The sequence below is a fragment of the Lolium perenne genome, chromosome 4 (assembly GCF_019359855.2).
Source record: "Lolium perenne isolate Kyuss_39 chromosome 4, Kyuss_2.0, whole genome shotgun sequence".
Classification (NCBI taxonomy): domain Eukaryota; kingdom Viridiplantae; phylum Streptophyta; class Magnoliopsida; order Poales; family Poaceae; genus Lolium; species Lolium perenne.
In genome coordinates, this window is record NC_067247.2 from 309,333,949 (window position 1) to 309,351,072 (window position 17,124).

The 17,124-nt window shown below is 43.1% G+C and overlaps 1 protein-coding gene and 1 pseudogene across 1 annotated transcript; both read left to right on the forward strand.

The window, feature by feature from the left end:
• The window catches only part of LOC127347800 (lecithin-cholesterol acyltransferase-like 1), a 69,395-nt pseudogene extending 54,579 nt beyond the window's left edge, over nt 1-14,816 (forward strand).
• A 76-nt stretch (nt 14,817-14,892) lies between these two features.
• On the forward strand, nt 14,893-15,777 carry LOC127296086 (17.4 kDa class I heat shock protein-like). Its single transcript, XM_051326117.2, has one exon. The coding sequence runs from the start codon at nt 15,019-15,021 to the stop codon at nt 15,481-15,483; it is 465 nt and encodes a 154-aa protein (XP_051182077.1). The 5' UTR covers nt 14,893-15,018; the 3' UTR covers nt 15,484-15,777.
• The last annotated feature ends 1,347 nt before the right edge of the window (nt 15,778-17,124 follow it).

A 17,124-nucleotide genomic window follows, 5' to 3' on the forward strand; every position in this document is an offset into this window, starting at 1 on the left:
TCTCTGAATCAACAAAGTGAGGTTTACTAAAAGTTTGCAATAGGACTTAATCATTTCTTGATTCATTAACAATACGGTACCAATCCGTAAAGTTTCTTGTCAGATTTTAACAGTATTTCTATCTCAATAACAAGACTAGCGCATAGAAGAAAACGGATGCCAATTCTACAAATCAATTCAAAATACTACTCAGACTATGTTTATGATAATCAGTTCATGTTTTAATCTAATTACTAATGAACTCCCACTTAATACAACATCCCTCATAGTTGTTAAGGGGTACACGATCCAAATCCACTACACCAAAACCGATCATCACGTGAGATGATGTAGCTTCAATGGTGAACATCAACATGTTGATCATATCATCCATATGACTCGTGTTCAACCTTTCGGTTTCCGTTGTCCCGAGGCCATGTCTGTACATGCTAGGCTCGTCAAGCAAACCCAAGTATTCCGCGTGTGCAACATGGCTTACACCCGTTGTATGTGAATCGTTGAATCTATCACATCCGATCATCACGAGATGCTTCAAAACGACGAACTGTTACAACGGTGCATACGAGGGGAGAACACTTTATTATCTTGATATTAATGTGAGGGATCATCTTATAATGCTACCGTCGCGTTCTAAGCAAAATAATATGCATAAAAGGATTAACATCACATGCAGTTCATATGTGATATGATATGGCCCTTTAGTCTTTGCGCCTTCGATCTTCATCTCCAAAGCACGCACATGATCTCCATCATCAACGGGCATGATCTCCATCATCGTCGGCGTAGTGTCAAGGTTCATGGCGCCGGCTTCATGGTTGTTCACCTCATGAAGCAACTATTACAACTACTTTGAAATACTACTCAACATGAAATTTAAAGACAACCATAAGGCTCCTGCCGGTTGCCACAATACAATAATGATCATCTCATACATATTCATCATCACATTATGGCCATATCACATCACCAAACCCTGCAAAAACAAGTTAGACGTCTCTAATTTGGTTTGCATATTTTACGTGGTTTAGGGTTTTCGAGAGAGATCTAATCTACCTACGAACATGAACCACAACGGTGATACTAATGTTGTCAATAGAAGAGTAAATTGAATCTTCACTATAGTAGGAGAGACAGACACCAGCAAAGCCTCTTATGCAATACAAGTTGCATGTCGAACGAGGAACAAGTCTCATGAACGCGGTCATGTAAAGTTAGTCCGGGCCGCTTCATCCCACTATGCCACAAAGATGCAAAGTACTCAAACTAAAGATAACAAGAGCATCAACGCCCACAAAACCATTGTGTTCTACTCGTGCAACCATCTATGCATAGACACGGCTCTGATACCACTGTAGGATAACGTTGCATAGAAAACAAAAATTTTCCTACCGCAAACACGAAATCCAAGCCAAGATGCAATCTAGAAGACGGTAGCAACGAGGGGATTATCGAGTCTCACCCTTGAAGAGATTCCAAAGCCTACAAGATGAGGCTCTTGTTGCTGCGGTAGACGTTCACTTGCCGCTTGCAAAAGCGCGTAGAAGATCTTGATCACGATCGGTTCCGGCGCCACGAACTGGCAGCACCTCCGTACTCGGTCACACGTTCGGTTGTTGATGAAGACGATGTCCACCTCCCGTTCCAGCGGGCAGCGGAAGTAGTAGCTCCTCTTGAATCCGACAGCACGACGGCGTGGTGTCGGTGGCGGTGGAGAAGTCCGGCGGAGCTTCGCTAAGCTACGCGGGAGATATGGAGGAGAGGGGGGCGGCTAGGGTTTGGGAGGGGGTGGCCGGCCACTTCAAGGGGGGCGGCCAGCTTGTGGTCTTTGGGGTGGCCGGCCCCCTCCCTTGGCCCCTCATTATATAGGTGGATCCCCAAGTGTTGGTGTCCAAGTCTTCGAATAAGACCCGAACCAAAAACCTTCCATAAGAGGGGGAAACCTAGCCAAGCTAGGACTCCCACCAAAGGTGGGAGTTCCACCTCCCATATGGGGGGGTGGCCGGCCCCCTAAGGGGGAGTCCACTTGGGACTCCTCCCCCACTAGGGTTGGCCGGCCATGGAGGTGGAGTCCCATGTGGACTCCACCTTCCTTGGTGGTTTCTTCCGGACTTTTCTAGAACCTTCTAGAACCTTCCATAGAACCTTCCGCGACATTTTAATTCACATAAAATGACATCCTATATATGAATCTTATTCTCCGGACCATTCCGGAACTCCTCGTGATGTCCGGGATCTCATCCGGGACTCCGAACAAATATTCGAACTCCATTCCATATTCAAGTTCTACCATTTCAACATCCAACTTTAAGTGTGTCACCCTACGGTTCGTGAACTATGCGGACATGGTTGAGTACTCACTCCGACCAATAACCAATAGCGGGATCTGGAGATCCATAATGGCTCCCACATATTCAACGATGACTTTAGTGATCGAATGAACCATTCACATACAATACCAATTCCCTTTGTCACGCGATATTTTACTTGTCCGAGGTTTGATCTCCGGTATCACTCTATACCTTGTTCAACCTCGTCTCTTGACAAGTACTCTTTACTCGTACCGTGGCATGTGGTCTCTTATGAACTCATTCATATGCTTGCAAGACATTAGACGACATTCCACCAAGAGGGCCCAGAGTATATCTATCCGTCATCGGGATGGACAAATCCCACTGTTGATCCATATGCCTCAACTCATACTTTCCGGATACTTAATCCCACCTTTATAACCACCCATTTACGCAGTGGCGTTTGATGTAATCAAAGTACCTTTCCGGTATAAGTGATTTACATGATCTCATGGTCATAAGGACTAAGTAACTATGTATCGAAAGCTTATAGCAAATAACTTAATGACGAGATCTTATGCTACGCTTAATTGGGTGTGTCCATTACATCATTCATATAATGATATAACCTTGTTATTAATAACATCCAATGTTCATGATTATGAAACTAATCATCCATTAATCAACAAGCTAGTTTAAGAGGCATACTAGGGACTTCTTTGTTGTCTACATATCACACATGTATTAATGTTTCGGTTAATACAATTATAGCATGATATATAAACATTTATCATAAACATAAAGATATAAATAATAATCACTTTATTATTGCCTCTAGGGCATATCTCCTTCATTATAATGATACCGTCGCGATCTAAGCAATACAAGATGCATAAAAGGATTAACATCACATGCAATTCATATGTGATATGTTATGGCCCTTTTGTCTTTGCGCCTTTGATCTTCGTCGCCAAAGCACGGACATGATCTCCATCATCAACGGGCATGATCTCCATCATCTTCGGCGTAGCGTCAAGGTCAATGGCGCCGTCTTCATGGTTGTTCTCCCATGTAGCAACTATTACAACTACTTTGAAATAATACATCAACATTAGATACCTATATAAAGGCTGACTGATTTCTAGCGCTAGGAGCAGCTCAACCTCATGCGGCACTGTTCATGTGATATTTATTGCCAATCAAAACGCGACACGTTAGCAAGATGCTACAGGAACGGATGATGAACATTACCCCATGACGAACATTGCTCATGAACAGTACCGGTGAATGAACAATGCTCGGTGTACAGTACCGGTCATCTATGAACAGTAGGGCGAACAGTAGCTGTGAACAGGGCACACAGATGAACAATGCCAGTACCATTTTTCCCCTCTCGCAGTAATTTTTCAACGCAACTTTGGATTTTTTTTTGACAATTTAAGATATTTTTGGAACATTCGCGCCCTTTAGAGAAAACGGCGAAATGCGGATATTTAGTACATTTTCAAAAAAAAAAATGTCGCCACGGGCGCAGCGGTTTTTACCCATCTCGCGGTAATTTTCCAACCCAACTTCCCACACAAAAAAACTTCGACAATTTAATATGTTTACCGAATACTTGAGCAAATGGCCAAATGCTACCCATTTTCCCCTCTCTTCCAGTAATTTTTCGACGCAACTTCGAAAAAAAAAGTTTGACAATTTAAGATATTTTTGGAACATTCGCGCCGTTTAGAGCAAACGGCTAAATGCGTATATTTAGTGCATTTTCAAATAAAAGGCAAAAAAATGGCGCCACGGGCGAGGCGGTTTTCCCCTCTCGTGGTAATTTTTTGAGCAACTTCCCACACAAAAAAACTTCGAAAATTTAATATGTTTACGAATATTTGCGCCATTTAGAGAAAATGGCCAAACACGGATGTTCAATGCATTTTAAAAGAAACGCAAAAGAGTTGAAGCCACGGGCGCGGCGTGCCGCCGCGCCAAAGCCTACTAGTGAAATTTAAAGACAACCATAAGGCTCCTGCCGGCTGCCACAATACAATAACGATCATCTCATACATATTCATCATCATATCATGGCCATATCACATCACCAAACCCTGCAAAAACAAGTTAGACGCCTCTAATTTGGTTTGCATATTTTACATGGTTTAGGGTTTTCGAGTAAGATCCGATCTACCTACGAACATGAACCACAACGTTGATACTAGTGTTGTCAATAGAAAGAGTAGATTGAATCTTCACTATGGTGGGAGAGACAAACACCCGCAAAGCCACTTATGCAATACAAGTTGCATGTCGAGCGTGGAGCAAATCTCATGAACGCGGTCATGTAAAGTTAGCCCGAGCCGCTTCATCCCACCATGCCGCAAGATGCAAACTACACGAACTAAAGACAACAAAGCATCAACGCCCACAAAACAATTGTGTTCTACTCGTGCAACCAATCTATGCATAGACACGGCTCTGATACCACTGATTGGTTTTGTAGCATAGAAAACAAAAAAATTCCTACCGCAAGAAAGAATAACAAGCCAAGATGCAATCTAGAAGATGGTAGCAACGAGAAGATCATGAAAATAACCCTCGAAGATTTCCAAAGCCTACGAGATTAGATCTCGTTGTTGCAGAAGATGATCACTTGCTGCTTTCAAAAGCGCGTAGAAGATCTTGATGGTGCCACAGTCGGGCAGCACCTCCGTACTTGGTCACACATTCGGTGTTGATGACGACGTCCTCCTCCCCGTTCCAGCGGGCAGCGGAAGTAGTAGATCCACCTCGGAATCCCAACAGCACGACGGTGTGGTGGCGGTAGTGATGGAGAACTCTGGCAGGGCTTCGCCTAAGCACTACGGGAGTTGTATGAGGAGGGGGGCGGCTAGGGTTTGGGGAGAGGGGCTGCTTGGGGCGCCGGCCTTGGGTGCCCTTGGTGGTGCGGCTCAAGTGGTGGCCGGCCCCCTCCCTCTCTCCCTCATTATATAGGTGGAACCCCAAGGGGTAGCCCTAGAATCCGAATAAGAGTCCAACTCTCAAACCTTTCAAAGGGCAAAACCTAGGGGGACTAGGACTCCCCCTTTCCTTCTTTCTTGGACGGCCAAGGAGGTGGAGTCCAACATGTTTCCACCCTCCCACTTGGTTGGCAAGTTAGGGTTGGTGGAGTCCCACCGGGACTCCACCTTCCATAGTGATTTCTTCCACAAGGTTCAAGAACATTCTAGCGCCTTCGATAAATGCGCCGGATCATTTCCAAACTTGGAAAGTGACTTCCTATATATGAATCTTATTCTCCGGACCATTCCGGACCTCCTCGTGATGTCCTAGATCCCATCCGAGACTTCGAACAAAATTCAAACTCCATTCCATATTCCATATCTACTTAAAACGACATCAAACCTTAAGCGTGTCACCCTACGGTTCGTGAACTATGCAGACATTGTTGAGACTTCTCTCTGACCAATAACCAATAGCGGGATCTGGAGATCCATAATGGCTCCCACACATTCAACGATAACTTAGTGATTGATTGAACCATTCACATATGATACCGATTCCCTTTGTCACGCGATACTCTACTTGTACGAGGTTCGATCATCGGTATCACGATACCTTGTTCAACCTCGTCACCGACAAGTACTCTTTACTCGTACCATGGCATGTCATCTCTTGTGAACCAGTCACATGCTTGCAAGCTAATCAGACGACATTCCGCCGAGAGGGCCCAGAGTATATCTATCCGTCATCAGGATGGACAAATCCCACTCTTGATCCATATGCCTCAACTCACACTTTCCGAATACTTAATCCCATCTTTATAACCACCCATTTACGCAGTGGCGTTTGATGTAATCAAAGTACCCTTCCGGTATAAGTGATTTACATGATCTCATGGTCGAAGGACTAGGTAACTATGTATCGGAAGCTTATAGCAAATTGAACTTAATGACGTGATCTTATGCTACGCTTATTTGGGTGTAAGTCCATTATATCATTCATCAATGACATAACTTTGTTATTAATAACATCCAATGTTCATGATCACGAAACCATGATCATCTATTAATCAACAAGCTAGTTATACAAGAGGCTTACTAGGGACTCCTTGTTGTTTACATAACACACATGTATCAATGTTTCGGTTAATACAATTATAGCATGGTATGCAAACATTTATCATAACACAAAGATATATAATAACCACTTTATTATTGCCTCTTGGGCATATCTCCAACAGTATCCCACTTGCACTAGAGTCAATAATCTAGATTACATTGTAAGGTACCTAACACCCATGGCATTCTGGTGTTGGTCATGCTTTGCCCTAGGGATGATTTAGAGATGATTTAGATCTTTATATGCAAAATTTCTCTATGATTACACTCATTCCTAAAGAAAATGAGGCTAGATCTATGAAAAAGTTTAGGCCTATTAGCTTACTAAATTGCTCCTTTAAATTTTCACTACAGTTTTAACTAATAGATTAGCTAAAATCATTGATAGGCTCATCTCTTATCACCAATCTGCTTTTATTAGTGGAAGGTTTATTTTAGAAAGTGTAGTAACTGCTCATGAGGTCATTCATGAAGTACATAAAAACAAAGACAAAGGCTTAGTTTTAAAGCTTGATTATGAAAAAGCCTATGACAAGGTTAACTTGGATTTTATTTATGAAGTCCTAGAACTTAGAGGGTTCAACCCCACTTTCATTCGTTTTATTAGACAGATTACTGAAGGAGGATCTGTGGGAGTAAAAGTGAATGATATTGAGGGTGATTTCTTCCTAACTGGGAAAGGTTTGAGACAGGGGACCCCATTGCCCCTCTCTTATTCAACTCCATTGTAGATGTTTTCTCTAGGATGCTAGTGAAAGGAACTGAAGGAGATTTGATTAGTGGTATTTGCCCTAATTTCCTACTTGGAGGGATTGTCAGCCTCCAATATGCTGATGATACCTTACTGTTTTTTAAAAATGATCCTAGAGTTGCTCTAAACCTGAGGTGGATCCTTACCTGTTTTGAACAAATTTCTGGAATGAGAGTGAATTTTCATAAAAGAACTTATCCCCATTAATATGGATGTGGTAGAAACACAACCCTTTCTAGATATTTTTCAGTGTGTCATGGGGAGATTCCCTGTTAAATATCTAAGTATACCTCCACATCATGATAGATTAAGGAGAGAAGATTTGCAACCTCTCATTGAGAATATTCTCAAAGGAATTACTGGGTGGAGAGGAAAACTCCTATCGTCTGCTGCCAAGAGAATTCTTATCCAAGCTTGTCTAGCTAGTATCCCCATTTATTTACTTTCCTTTTTTCAATTCCCTAAATGGGCTTTGCATTTAATAGATACACAGATGGCCAACTTCATGTGGAATGATGAAGAAGGCAATCATAAGATACACCTGGCCAATTGGCCTTCTATTTGTATGAAAAAGGATTTTGGAGGCCTGGGAATACCAAACTTACAAGATTTAAATATCTGTCTGATCGGTTCCTGGATTAAGAGATATATCCAGAATGAGGGGGCTCTGTGGAGGAATGTTTTAGATGCTAAATATAACACAAAAAATCCAAACATTTTGTCTTGTCATGATCTCTAGCCTTCCACCTTCTGGAAGGGAGTTATGTGGGCCTCTAAGGCAGTAAAGTTTGGGTATAAATGGCAGGTGGGTAATGGTAAATCCATAAAATTTTGGGAAGACATTTGGTTTGGTAATTCTCCCTTAGCTACTCAATTTTGGGATTTGTATTTTGTTTCTAACCAACAAAACAAAACCATTTTTGAAATCTGGGATGGACATGAGATTAGAGGTAATTTTAGAAGAACTTTTACTGATGATATGATGAATCAGTGGTATGAGCTGTTAGAGATTGCTAGAACTATTTCCTTTTCTCAGGATGAGGACCAACTCATTTGGCAATATAATTCCTCTGGGTATACTCTTCTAGCTCTCTGTATGCTATTATGAATTTTAGGGGGGTCACCCCAATTTATTTACCTGTTGTGTGGAAGCTTAAAATCCCTCCTAGGATCCAAGTCTTCCTATGGCTGTTCTCTCAGAATAAAATCATGACTAGAGATAATCTTAGAGCTAGAGGTATCCCAAAACCCATGAATCGTGAGATGTGTACTGAATTTGAGACAGTACACCACCTTATGTTTGAGTGTGTTGTTGCTAGATCCCTTTGGGACTTGTTTGAAGAATTCTTTGATGTGCATGTTATCAATTTTGAATCCATTGCTTCCAAATGGCTCTGTAATAAGAAATTCATGCATTTTAATGTTGCTTCTCCTGCTGTCATGTGGGGTTTATGGCTTAATAGGAATAATCTTGTGTTTAACAAGAGTACATGGAACAGGTGTGGCGAATGGTTTTCTTTCTCCTTCGAGATTGGAAGAAACATTTTAATCTAGAATCTGGAAGAAACGCTCAGTTCATGGACCTGCTGTTGGCCAGTTTAAAAGCTCCACTTTGCCTCCCCCCTCCTTCGACTGGATCTCCACCTGGAATTCGAGCTATGAAGGGAGGACGACACTGACCTACCTCTTGAACAACCCTGACGAATCTCACAAGATTCATGTGCTTACTTGATCGAAGCAGCAATGTGGAGAAAAACCCCAGGGAGAAAAGAAGAAAAAGAGGTGCCATCTGGAAAGTGTCAGGAGCAGGAAACTCCAAGCCAGCATAGAGTTTCTGTTTTCCTGAGTTGTAATCAAACTAGACGTTTTATTTCCTGTTGTCGTTCAGTGTGAGGTGATTGGCATTTTTGTTTTGCTGGTATTTTGGACTTAGCTGGGATGGCAACTATTTCCCCAGCAAAACGAATGACTCACTCCCCTCTGCAAAAACCTTGTTTTGAGCTTTGTTTCCTTTCCTGTAAACTCTTCTTTTTCAATGAGAAATGGAGCTGGGGGAAACCCCTGTTGATCTATAAAAAAAGAACATCAACGCTCCTGATGGTGAAGTCCCCTGCTTCGCCGACCAGCTCCGCCTGGTCTATGACCAAGCCACCGGCGACTACGGCAACGCGCCGGGCATCGAGACCCGCGCCGTTTCCTTCGGCTCCACCCGCGGCTTCCTTGCCGATGACCCTGCCGACAAGTAATTGTAACAAACTAATTAACCTCTCATGTCGTCAGTTCATCACAACAACTAATGCAAAGCAGGGCACTCCAATTCAGTTCATCACACCGGTCGATTTTGTTAACAGATTCGTTGGCCAGGTAGCTCTGCATGGGGAAGCTGGTGGAGGCTTCGGAGTGAGAGGGATACCGCGACGGCGAGACCCTCTTCGGCGCTCCGTACGACTTCCGGCACGCTCCCGCCCCGGCGGGGCAGGCAAACAGGGAGTTGTCTCAAATTCCGGCGGCGGCTCAAAGCGCTCGTGGAGCGCGCGGGCAGGGCGAACGGGGGCAAGCCTATCATCCTCGTCTCACACAGCCAGGGCGGTTACTTCGCCCTGGACTTCCTCAGATGGAGCCCGCTACCCTGGCGCAGGAGGTTCGTCAAGCACTTCGTCATGGCCTCCACGGGCGCCGACGGGTTCGTCTTGTCAATGTAGGGCCTCGCCGCCATCATTACCTCCTCCAGCTCATCCGTCTCCTCGCCGTCGCTGGCCGACGTCCTGTCACTGCCAAGCGTGGGCAGGACCTTCGCCAGCACGTTCACTGCCGTCTCCCATAGCATTCCGCGACGACACGCCGCTGGTAGTCACGCGGAACAGGAGCTACGCCGCGCGCAACATGCCGGCGTTTCTGTCGGCGTCCGGGCTGCCGCCGTACTCGGTGCAGCTCTACGAGACGCCGTGGCAGTGAACCTCGGAGGCCGGCGGTGCCCGTCACGTGCGTCAATGGCGGCGGCGTGCCGACGCCAAAGATGCTGACGCCAAAGATACACATTTTCTTGAAAGAACATAGGAACAGAAATAAATTCCATGATTCATCTTTTCAGGTTCTCATTTTCTTCACATAATTTATTCATTGTTCATTTGAGGAAATTAGCTCAGTTCACACCAATTTCAATCTAGATTCATACGAGAAACACATGATTCATAACAGTTGGTTACCAACCAGTACAGATACGATCAAACATAGATTTTGCAATTTTTTCCAACCAATTTCACAGCAGTAGAGATTCACAAGTGTTACAGACAAAACAGAAACTATTCAAGTTTCTTTTGAGATACATACAAGTTTCATACAAGATCAAAAAAAATCGAGCAAATCCATAAGCCACCACAAAAATCGCACGCATGCCGGAGGAGGACGGCACGCCACGGGAGGGCACCGCCGGGCGGGAGAGCGCCGGAGGACGCGGTTGGCCGCCACGGGAGGGCGCCGCCGCCGGATGGGCTCCTGCCTCGCGTGAGGGAGGGCTCCTCCGGCCACCGCGTCGCGCGGGGAGTGTTGCGGACGCGGGCTCCCCCGACCGCCGCGTCGCGCGTGGAGGGTTGGGGACGCGGGCCCCTCCGGCCGCCGGCGCCCGCCGCTGGAGTGTGTGAAGGCGTCGCGCGGGGAGGGTTGTGGTGGCGGTGCAAGGGGAGGAGGCGGGTGGCGGCGACAGCGGCGGGCGGAGGCGGGTGGCTGCGAGAGGCGACGGGACAGGGAGGGATGGGGGGGATTCAGCTTCAGTGACTTGCTGAACCTAAGTCACCGAGACTAAGTCACCCATCTCAGCCCTTCATTTTAGATCCAGTGAACTAGATTAACTCAAAGTTACATTGTAAATTTCGAACTTTTCAGGAAAAAATTGAAAAAATTCTTGTATATCATACATGTTTCGTTCTACATTCTGAGAAATTTTCAGCCCATTTGATTTAGTGGTTTGTAATTAAACTGCTTTTTACGTTTCAAATACAAAAAAGTCGTTTAATCACAAACCGCTAATCCAAATAAACTGAAAATTACTCAGAATATGGAACCGGACATGTATGATTTATAGGATTTTTTTCAATTTTTTCTGACAAGTTTGAACCTTTTTAGTGTGAATCTTGATCGATCTGGTTCATTGGATCTAAAATGAAGGGCTGAGATGGGTGACTTAGTCTCGGTGACTTAGGTTCAGCAAGTCACTGAAGCTGAGTCCGGGGGATTAGGGTTTGGGTCGACCTTCTTATAGTCCAGGCCGTACTGGGGGTGATTTTCCTTTTTCTGAGGGGTGAAAGTGCAAAGTTTGCGCGAGCTTTGACCATGCTGACTTTGCACGAATCTCCAGCAAACGAGCGGCAGAGATAGTAGCGGGGTCCCTTCATACATTAGGGAAAAAATCCGCACTCCCAACATGTCTCACCTTGGTGTTGTCTCGGATAGTACTGCGTTCCAGCGTTTGATCGGTGAGATTTTTGTTGCCACTCGAGCCGTGGATACACGGTGATGTACTGATGTAGCTTGCCGAGCATAACATTGCCAGATCGGTGACTGAGCAAGCACCATGAGTTTCTGCTCTGCTTCATGGATATTTATTGTTCTGTTTCGGCTATATGCGGACCGGGAGGTTGAACTATTCTGCAGAAAGTGTATTTGCCTCTCGACATTCAGTGATCTTTTCGTTTTAAAACATAAGTAAAAATGTAAAATTATATTTATACGTTTTAAAAAATTCTGAAAACAAATCTACGCATAGTTAATACGAAAAGTCACAATACGAAATTCTTTTATTGTGCGCTACACAAAAATGACAAAATCTAATAAAACTTGAAGATTTGAAAGTCATACTTAGATCGACAAGTTATGTCATTTTTGTGTAGGTGGAATACAAAATTTTGAAATTAATATTTTGCACGTTCTTGGGATAAATCATTGGTTACATCTGGATTGTTTTCTATAAAATGCTAGAACTAATAAATGTGATTTTTATTTCTTTTAAAATTGATAGTTGCCTATGATAAGATGAACCGAAGAAAGGTGGTTATCATCTGGTAGGACAAGAAACCATCAATCAACCCACATAGTGTTGATGAAAAAAAAAAACATAGTACAGATTTAGGACTATGATCACATCTAGAATAGAACTTTAATCAATCCACAAAGACACACACGAAACTTGCCATGATACTCCATATATGGAAGAAAAGAAAAATATCGCATGACCACACATACAAATTTCTCTACATACAAAAATGAGACATCTATGTATACTAAGTTCTACCAACATAAGCAAATAAAATGTACCACCATAAAACAAATATTTAATTGTGAGGATACACTTTCATATGGAGCTACATGTCAATCTAAGAAAAATGGGCTAGGCTAGTTTCTTCATTCATGTCATGTCGTGACATGTTGAATACTTTCAATGTACTTACAAATGCTCAATGAATTTTCTTGAATTTCTATTGTAACTTACATGAATAACTTCTATGAGATGGAAAACTATGCGTGAACAAGTTGCCATCCGTGATTCCCGCCCACGACTAGGGCTGGACTAACGAGCAACTCAGCTCATTAAGACTTGGCTCATTAAGGCTTGTGATTGTTAAGACTCGGATCGTTCAGCTCGTTATACTTGATGGGCTAAAAATAAGGATTGACTCGGTTCAATATATGCTCACGAGCTGCTCACTAAGCTCGTTAAGAAGTTCAGCGCAGATCATAGGTGTCGCCACCGCATGCATGACTTCGAAAAATCTACGACACGAAGATTCAGGAAAGGGTTACTGTAATTTCGTTTGTGCTTGGTCGCTCCTATACCCCATAAGGGTTGTTTAGGCTGGTCTTAGTACAAACTGGTTTGTTTTAACTGACTTAGTAGGATGTGCTCCAAATTAACGAGCTTACCGAGTAGATCACTTGATTCATAAGTTTGCTTGTTTAGCTTGTTAACTAAAGAGAAAAAAGTGGTGCTCGGCTCTGTTTGTTAGTAGAATGATCCTAGCTAAACCATTTAACCAAACGAGTGCTCATTAAGCTCACCGAGCTTGGAGCTTTATGTACAGCCATACCCACGACTCACTCGTCTGCCAGTCTCTCCCACCATATTTTTCTGTGTGTGGACACGCATCCCCACGAGCCCTGCGCTTACTAGTCCCCCCGCGCAATGCCCCCTACACCTAGTTGTGTTTTATATTTCTAGGGCCATGGACTAGTACTTGTATTGTAGTTCAATTTCCATTTTTTTGGCTTCCAAGTCCAACATCCATTTGAATTCTATTACACATTAACAATTATTATTATTATTGTTATTATTACTATTACTCATGTGATTCATAAACATAAAAATAAGAAAAGTCCATGTACAAGTTGACATCACCTTGCTAATCACTTTGTTCATTTTAAACAAAAATTTATGTTTAGTGCTTTCAGATGCATAAGACTCAATGACATGTAATTACTTCCCATTCTCGAGTCCTAGCTTTTTTTTTTTGAAGAGCATGACCGTAGGGGAATTCCCTACGGTATAGATTTTCTTTTTATATATCTACCAGAGGCAAAGCCTCGGTGGGAAAAATCAAGTCCTAGCTATGGCTTCTAGCATCTTGTTTCATTTGTTGCCCGGTCTAAGTTTTTTTGGTGTGTCATTAATTTCCATTTGGTTAGGTGACGATAAAAAAAGAATACCCAATTGGTTTTGTTTTCGAGGTTCATAAAAGGGAAAAAATATATGTGACACATGTCGACTCACACGCCGAACGCTCAACCAATTTATGCTGATTATTTTCTAATTTAGAGAGCATATAAAGCCAATGAAATCTACTAAAAATCCCTAGCTTAACATGTTATATATTTTATTACGTAATATTGAAGCAATTTTTTGGGACGATCCACGATTAGTTCCTAACTGATGATACTACATATATTATGAATTGACAAGCTAGATGTCAGGTAGTTTATACATCCGTGGTACGTTATTCGATTTGAATCATAAGTTAGAAATGGGTTATATTCATTGATTAATCTCAATTTATTAATAAATATATGAAAATTATGTTTGGTGTGTTGTCTTCTAAAGATATTTTTACAACTTTTGTATATCTATAATTAAGGACTGGTGATGCTCTATGCCTCTGTTGAGTTTTGAGAGAAGTATGTGTGCTACTAGCCACTCAGGTCGACTTGAAACACATGCATAATGCATAGTATACATAGTAATTATGATCAATCGGTCAAATATACAATGTGCTACTAGCCGGAGAAACCAAAATGAAAAAATAGTTTTCATATGAGGGGGCACATATATGATGTGTATATCATCACTAGTATTTAAAGTAGTCTAACTTTCTCTCAAGAAAATGTAGTCTAACTTAAAACTATCCCAATAAAAAACTAATTCAACGTTGATTTTTGATGAAATTCAAATTTCTATTCTATAAATTTAATGCACATCTACCGTTTATAACATAATGTGTCATTTTATAGGGTGCGGCCGTAGGTTCTCGAGCGCTGCAGTGTGCTATTGGGCTTCCAGAGGTTACACGTTTTTTCTGGATATTTGCCGTTAAGTTGTGCTACTGGGTTACACAAATCATTCTGCAGGGTCCAGCGAAAGCCTTCCCGGCCCAGCTACACAAATCTGGCTTCTACCGGTAGGTGCCCGAAGAAGCTAGAACTCTCAAGAACCTCGTCTCCATTGCAGGTCCGCACTCTATAAATCATCCATCCTGCAGCGATACATGTCCAAGACATCAACAACGAAAGCCAGCTTCTTGATAGATCGTGCAAAACCAGCCGCTCTTAGACAACCACAATCACTTCGCTAAACATTCAGCAGTTCATCGCCAACCCGCCGACGATGTCGCTGATTCGCCGGGCCGACGTGTTCGACCCCTTCTCTCTTGATCTGTGGGACCCCTTCAACGGCTTCCCCTTTGGCTCCGGCAGCGGCAGCCTCTTCCCTCGCACCAGCTCCGACACCGCGGCCTTCGCTGGCGCACGGATCGACTGGAAGGAGACGCCTCAGGCTCACGTGTTCAAGGCAGACGTGCCGGGGCTGAAGAAGGAGGAGGTGAAGGTGGAGGTCGACGACGGCAACATGCTGCAGATCAGCGGCGAGCGGAACAAGGAGCAGGAGGAGAAGTCCGACACCTGGCACCGCGTCGAGCGCAGCAGCGGGAAGTTTATGCGCAGGTTCCGGCTCCCAGACAACGCCAAGACGGAGCAGATCAAGGCGTCCATGGAAAACGGCGTGCTCACCGTGACCGTGCCCAAGGAGGAGGCCAAGAAGCCAGACGCCAAGCCCGTCCAGATCACCGGCTAGAGACTCCGGCTTAGCTGCTCTCTGCTCACAGCCTAAATAAATCAGCTTTGATATGGGTGCTGCGGTGTGTGTTCTGAGTGTTGCGTTTGCGTGCAAGGTTGGGCTCGCTGTGTGAAACTTCATCTTTGGTCCTAGCTGATAGTTCGGTGTGCCGTAGACTGCAGCAGCTGCTGTGCGTGTGAGCCCGATGAGATTTCCTTTGTCTCTTTTCAAACTGTGAGCATAATGAGCTTTGTATCACGTATACTGTGCTATGTTTGGCAGAGGAGCATCGTTTGAAGTGTTTGTGTTTTATTACTCTGTTTGTGCCTATAATCTTCAGTTATTTACTGCCGAAAAACGACCATATTTCGGCCGAGTTTTCCTCTGCGACGGATGTTGTCCATTATTTTTATCCCCAGCAAAAGGCTTCCTGAGCCTCGTGTCTTGCTGGTAGCAGAACATTTGTGATCCGCTTCACGGTTTCTAACATAAACTGCAGTTCGAGAGGCCGAGGGAGGACCTCCTGTTTCTATAAAAACAACTAGCTTTCCCCTATCCTTGATTCTGTGTATAAAATTAAAAGGAAATCGCCAGCTGTTACTAAGCTAAGTTACTGCTCAGCATCATATTTACATCATGCACTCAAGTTAGTTAAGTTGCAACTTAGATTTTTCAAATCGAAGTTGCAATTAATCTTTTAAATGCAAGTAAGGCTGCAGAAAACTACCCACAAACCGTCAGATTTGTTTCGTAGGTCGTGCTAGTGATAAGTTCAACATGGGTTGCTAAGTTAGGAGATGAATTGCAACTGAGATTCAATGATACCATTCTTCTTCAATGTAGAATGTTAGGAATAGTCTACCAGATACTCTTTGTGCTGATGATTTTCTAGAAACATTGTTCCAGTTAGGTTAGTTTTATCGGGTAGGGTGTTTGGTGCATTTGCATTCTCTATTTGAAATATATTTTAAACATATTTAAAAATATTAAATAATACAAAAAATGTTCCGTGTGTACCTACATGCTCACAAAATTAGCAAAACCCGACATGTTTTGTTTCCTGTGTAAAAAAGATCAATTTTGTTGCTAAAAGAATCCATTTCTCGAGATATTTGTTTGTCTCTTTTTACAAGACTCGGAAAATATAGATTTTATGTGAAACTTTATGTATGCACATAGAACATATCCCTCTACATGCGAAACTTTTTTTCTAAATTTTATAATGTATTAACATATGTTTTTTACCCGAATACATATACACCAGGATTAGTTTTGAGTTTCACAGTTTTACCTATTTATACACTTGTACTGAACTACATGGGCAGTATTCCATGTTAATGTTGTCGTACCAAGTGGAGAAACTTTGGTTTTCCAGTTTTGAATGTTTTGCAGTACAACTTTCTCCCCTTAAACGTATTATCAAAGCCATGCCTAAATCTAAATTCAAAGCCTAAATCTAAATTCAAAACCCCGTATGCTCATATATAGGTATACCGTACTTTTAAACCTTTGTTTTACACGAGAGGTATAACCCCATTCATCTCACGTACGTGCCAGCGCCGATCGCCGTCACCACCAGCTAACCGTGCAATCACAGTTGTCGCTGGCAAACCTAATGACTGATGCCGCAAGATAGCCCGTCGCGGGCAGCGCAAGATA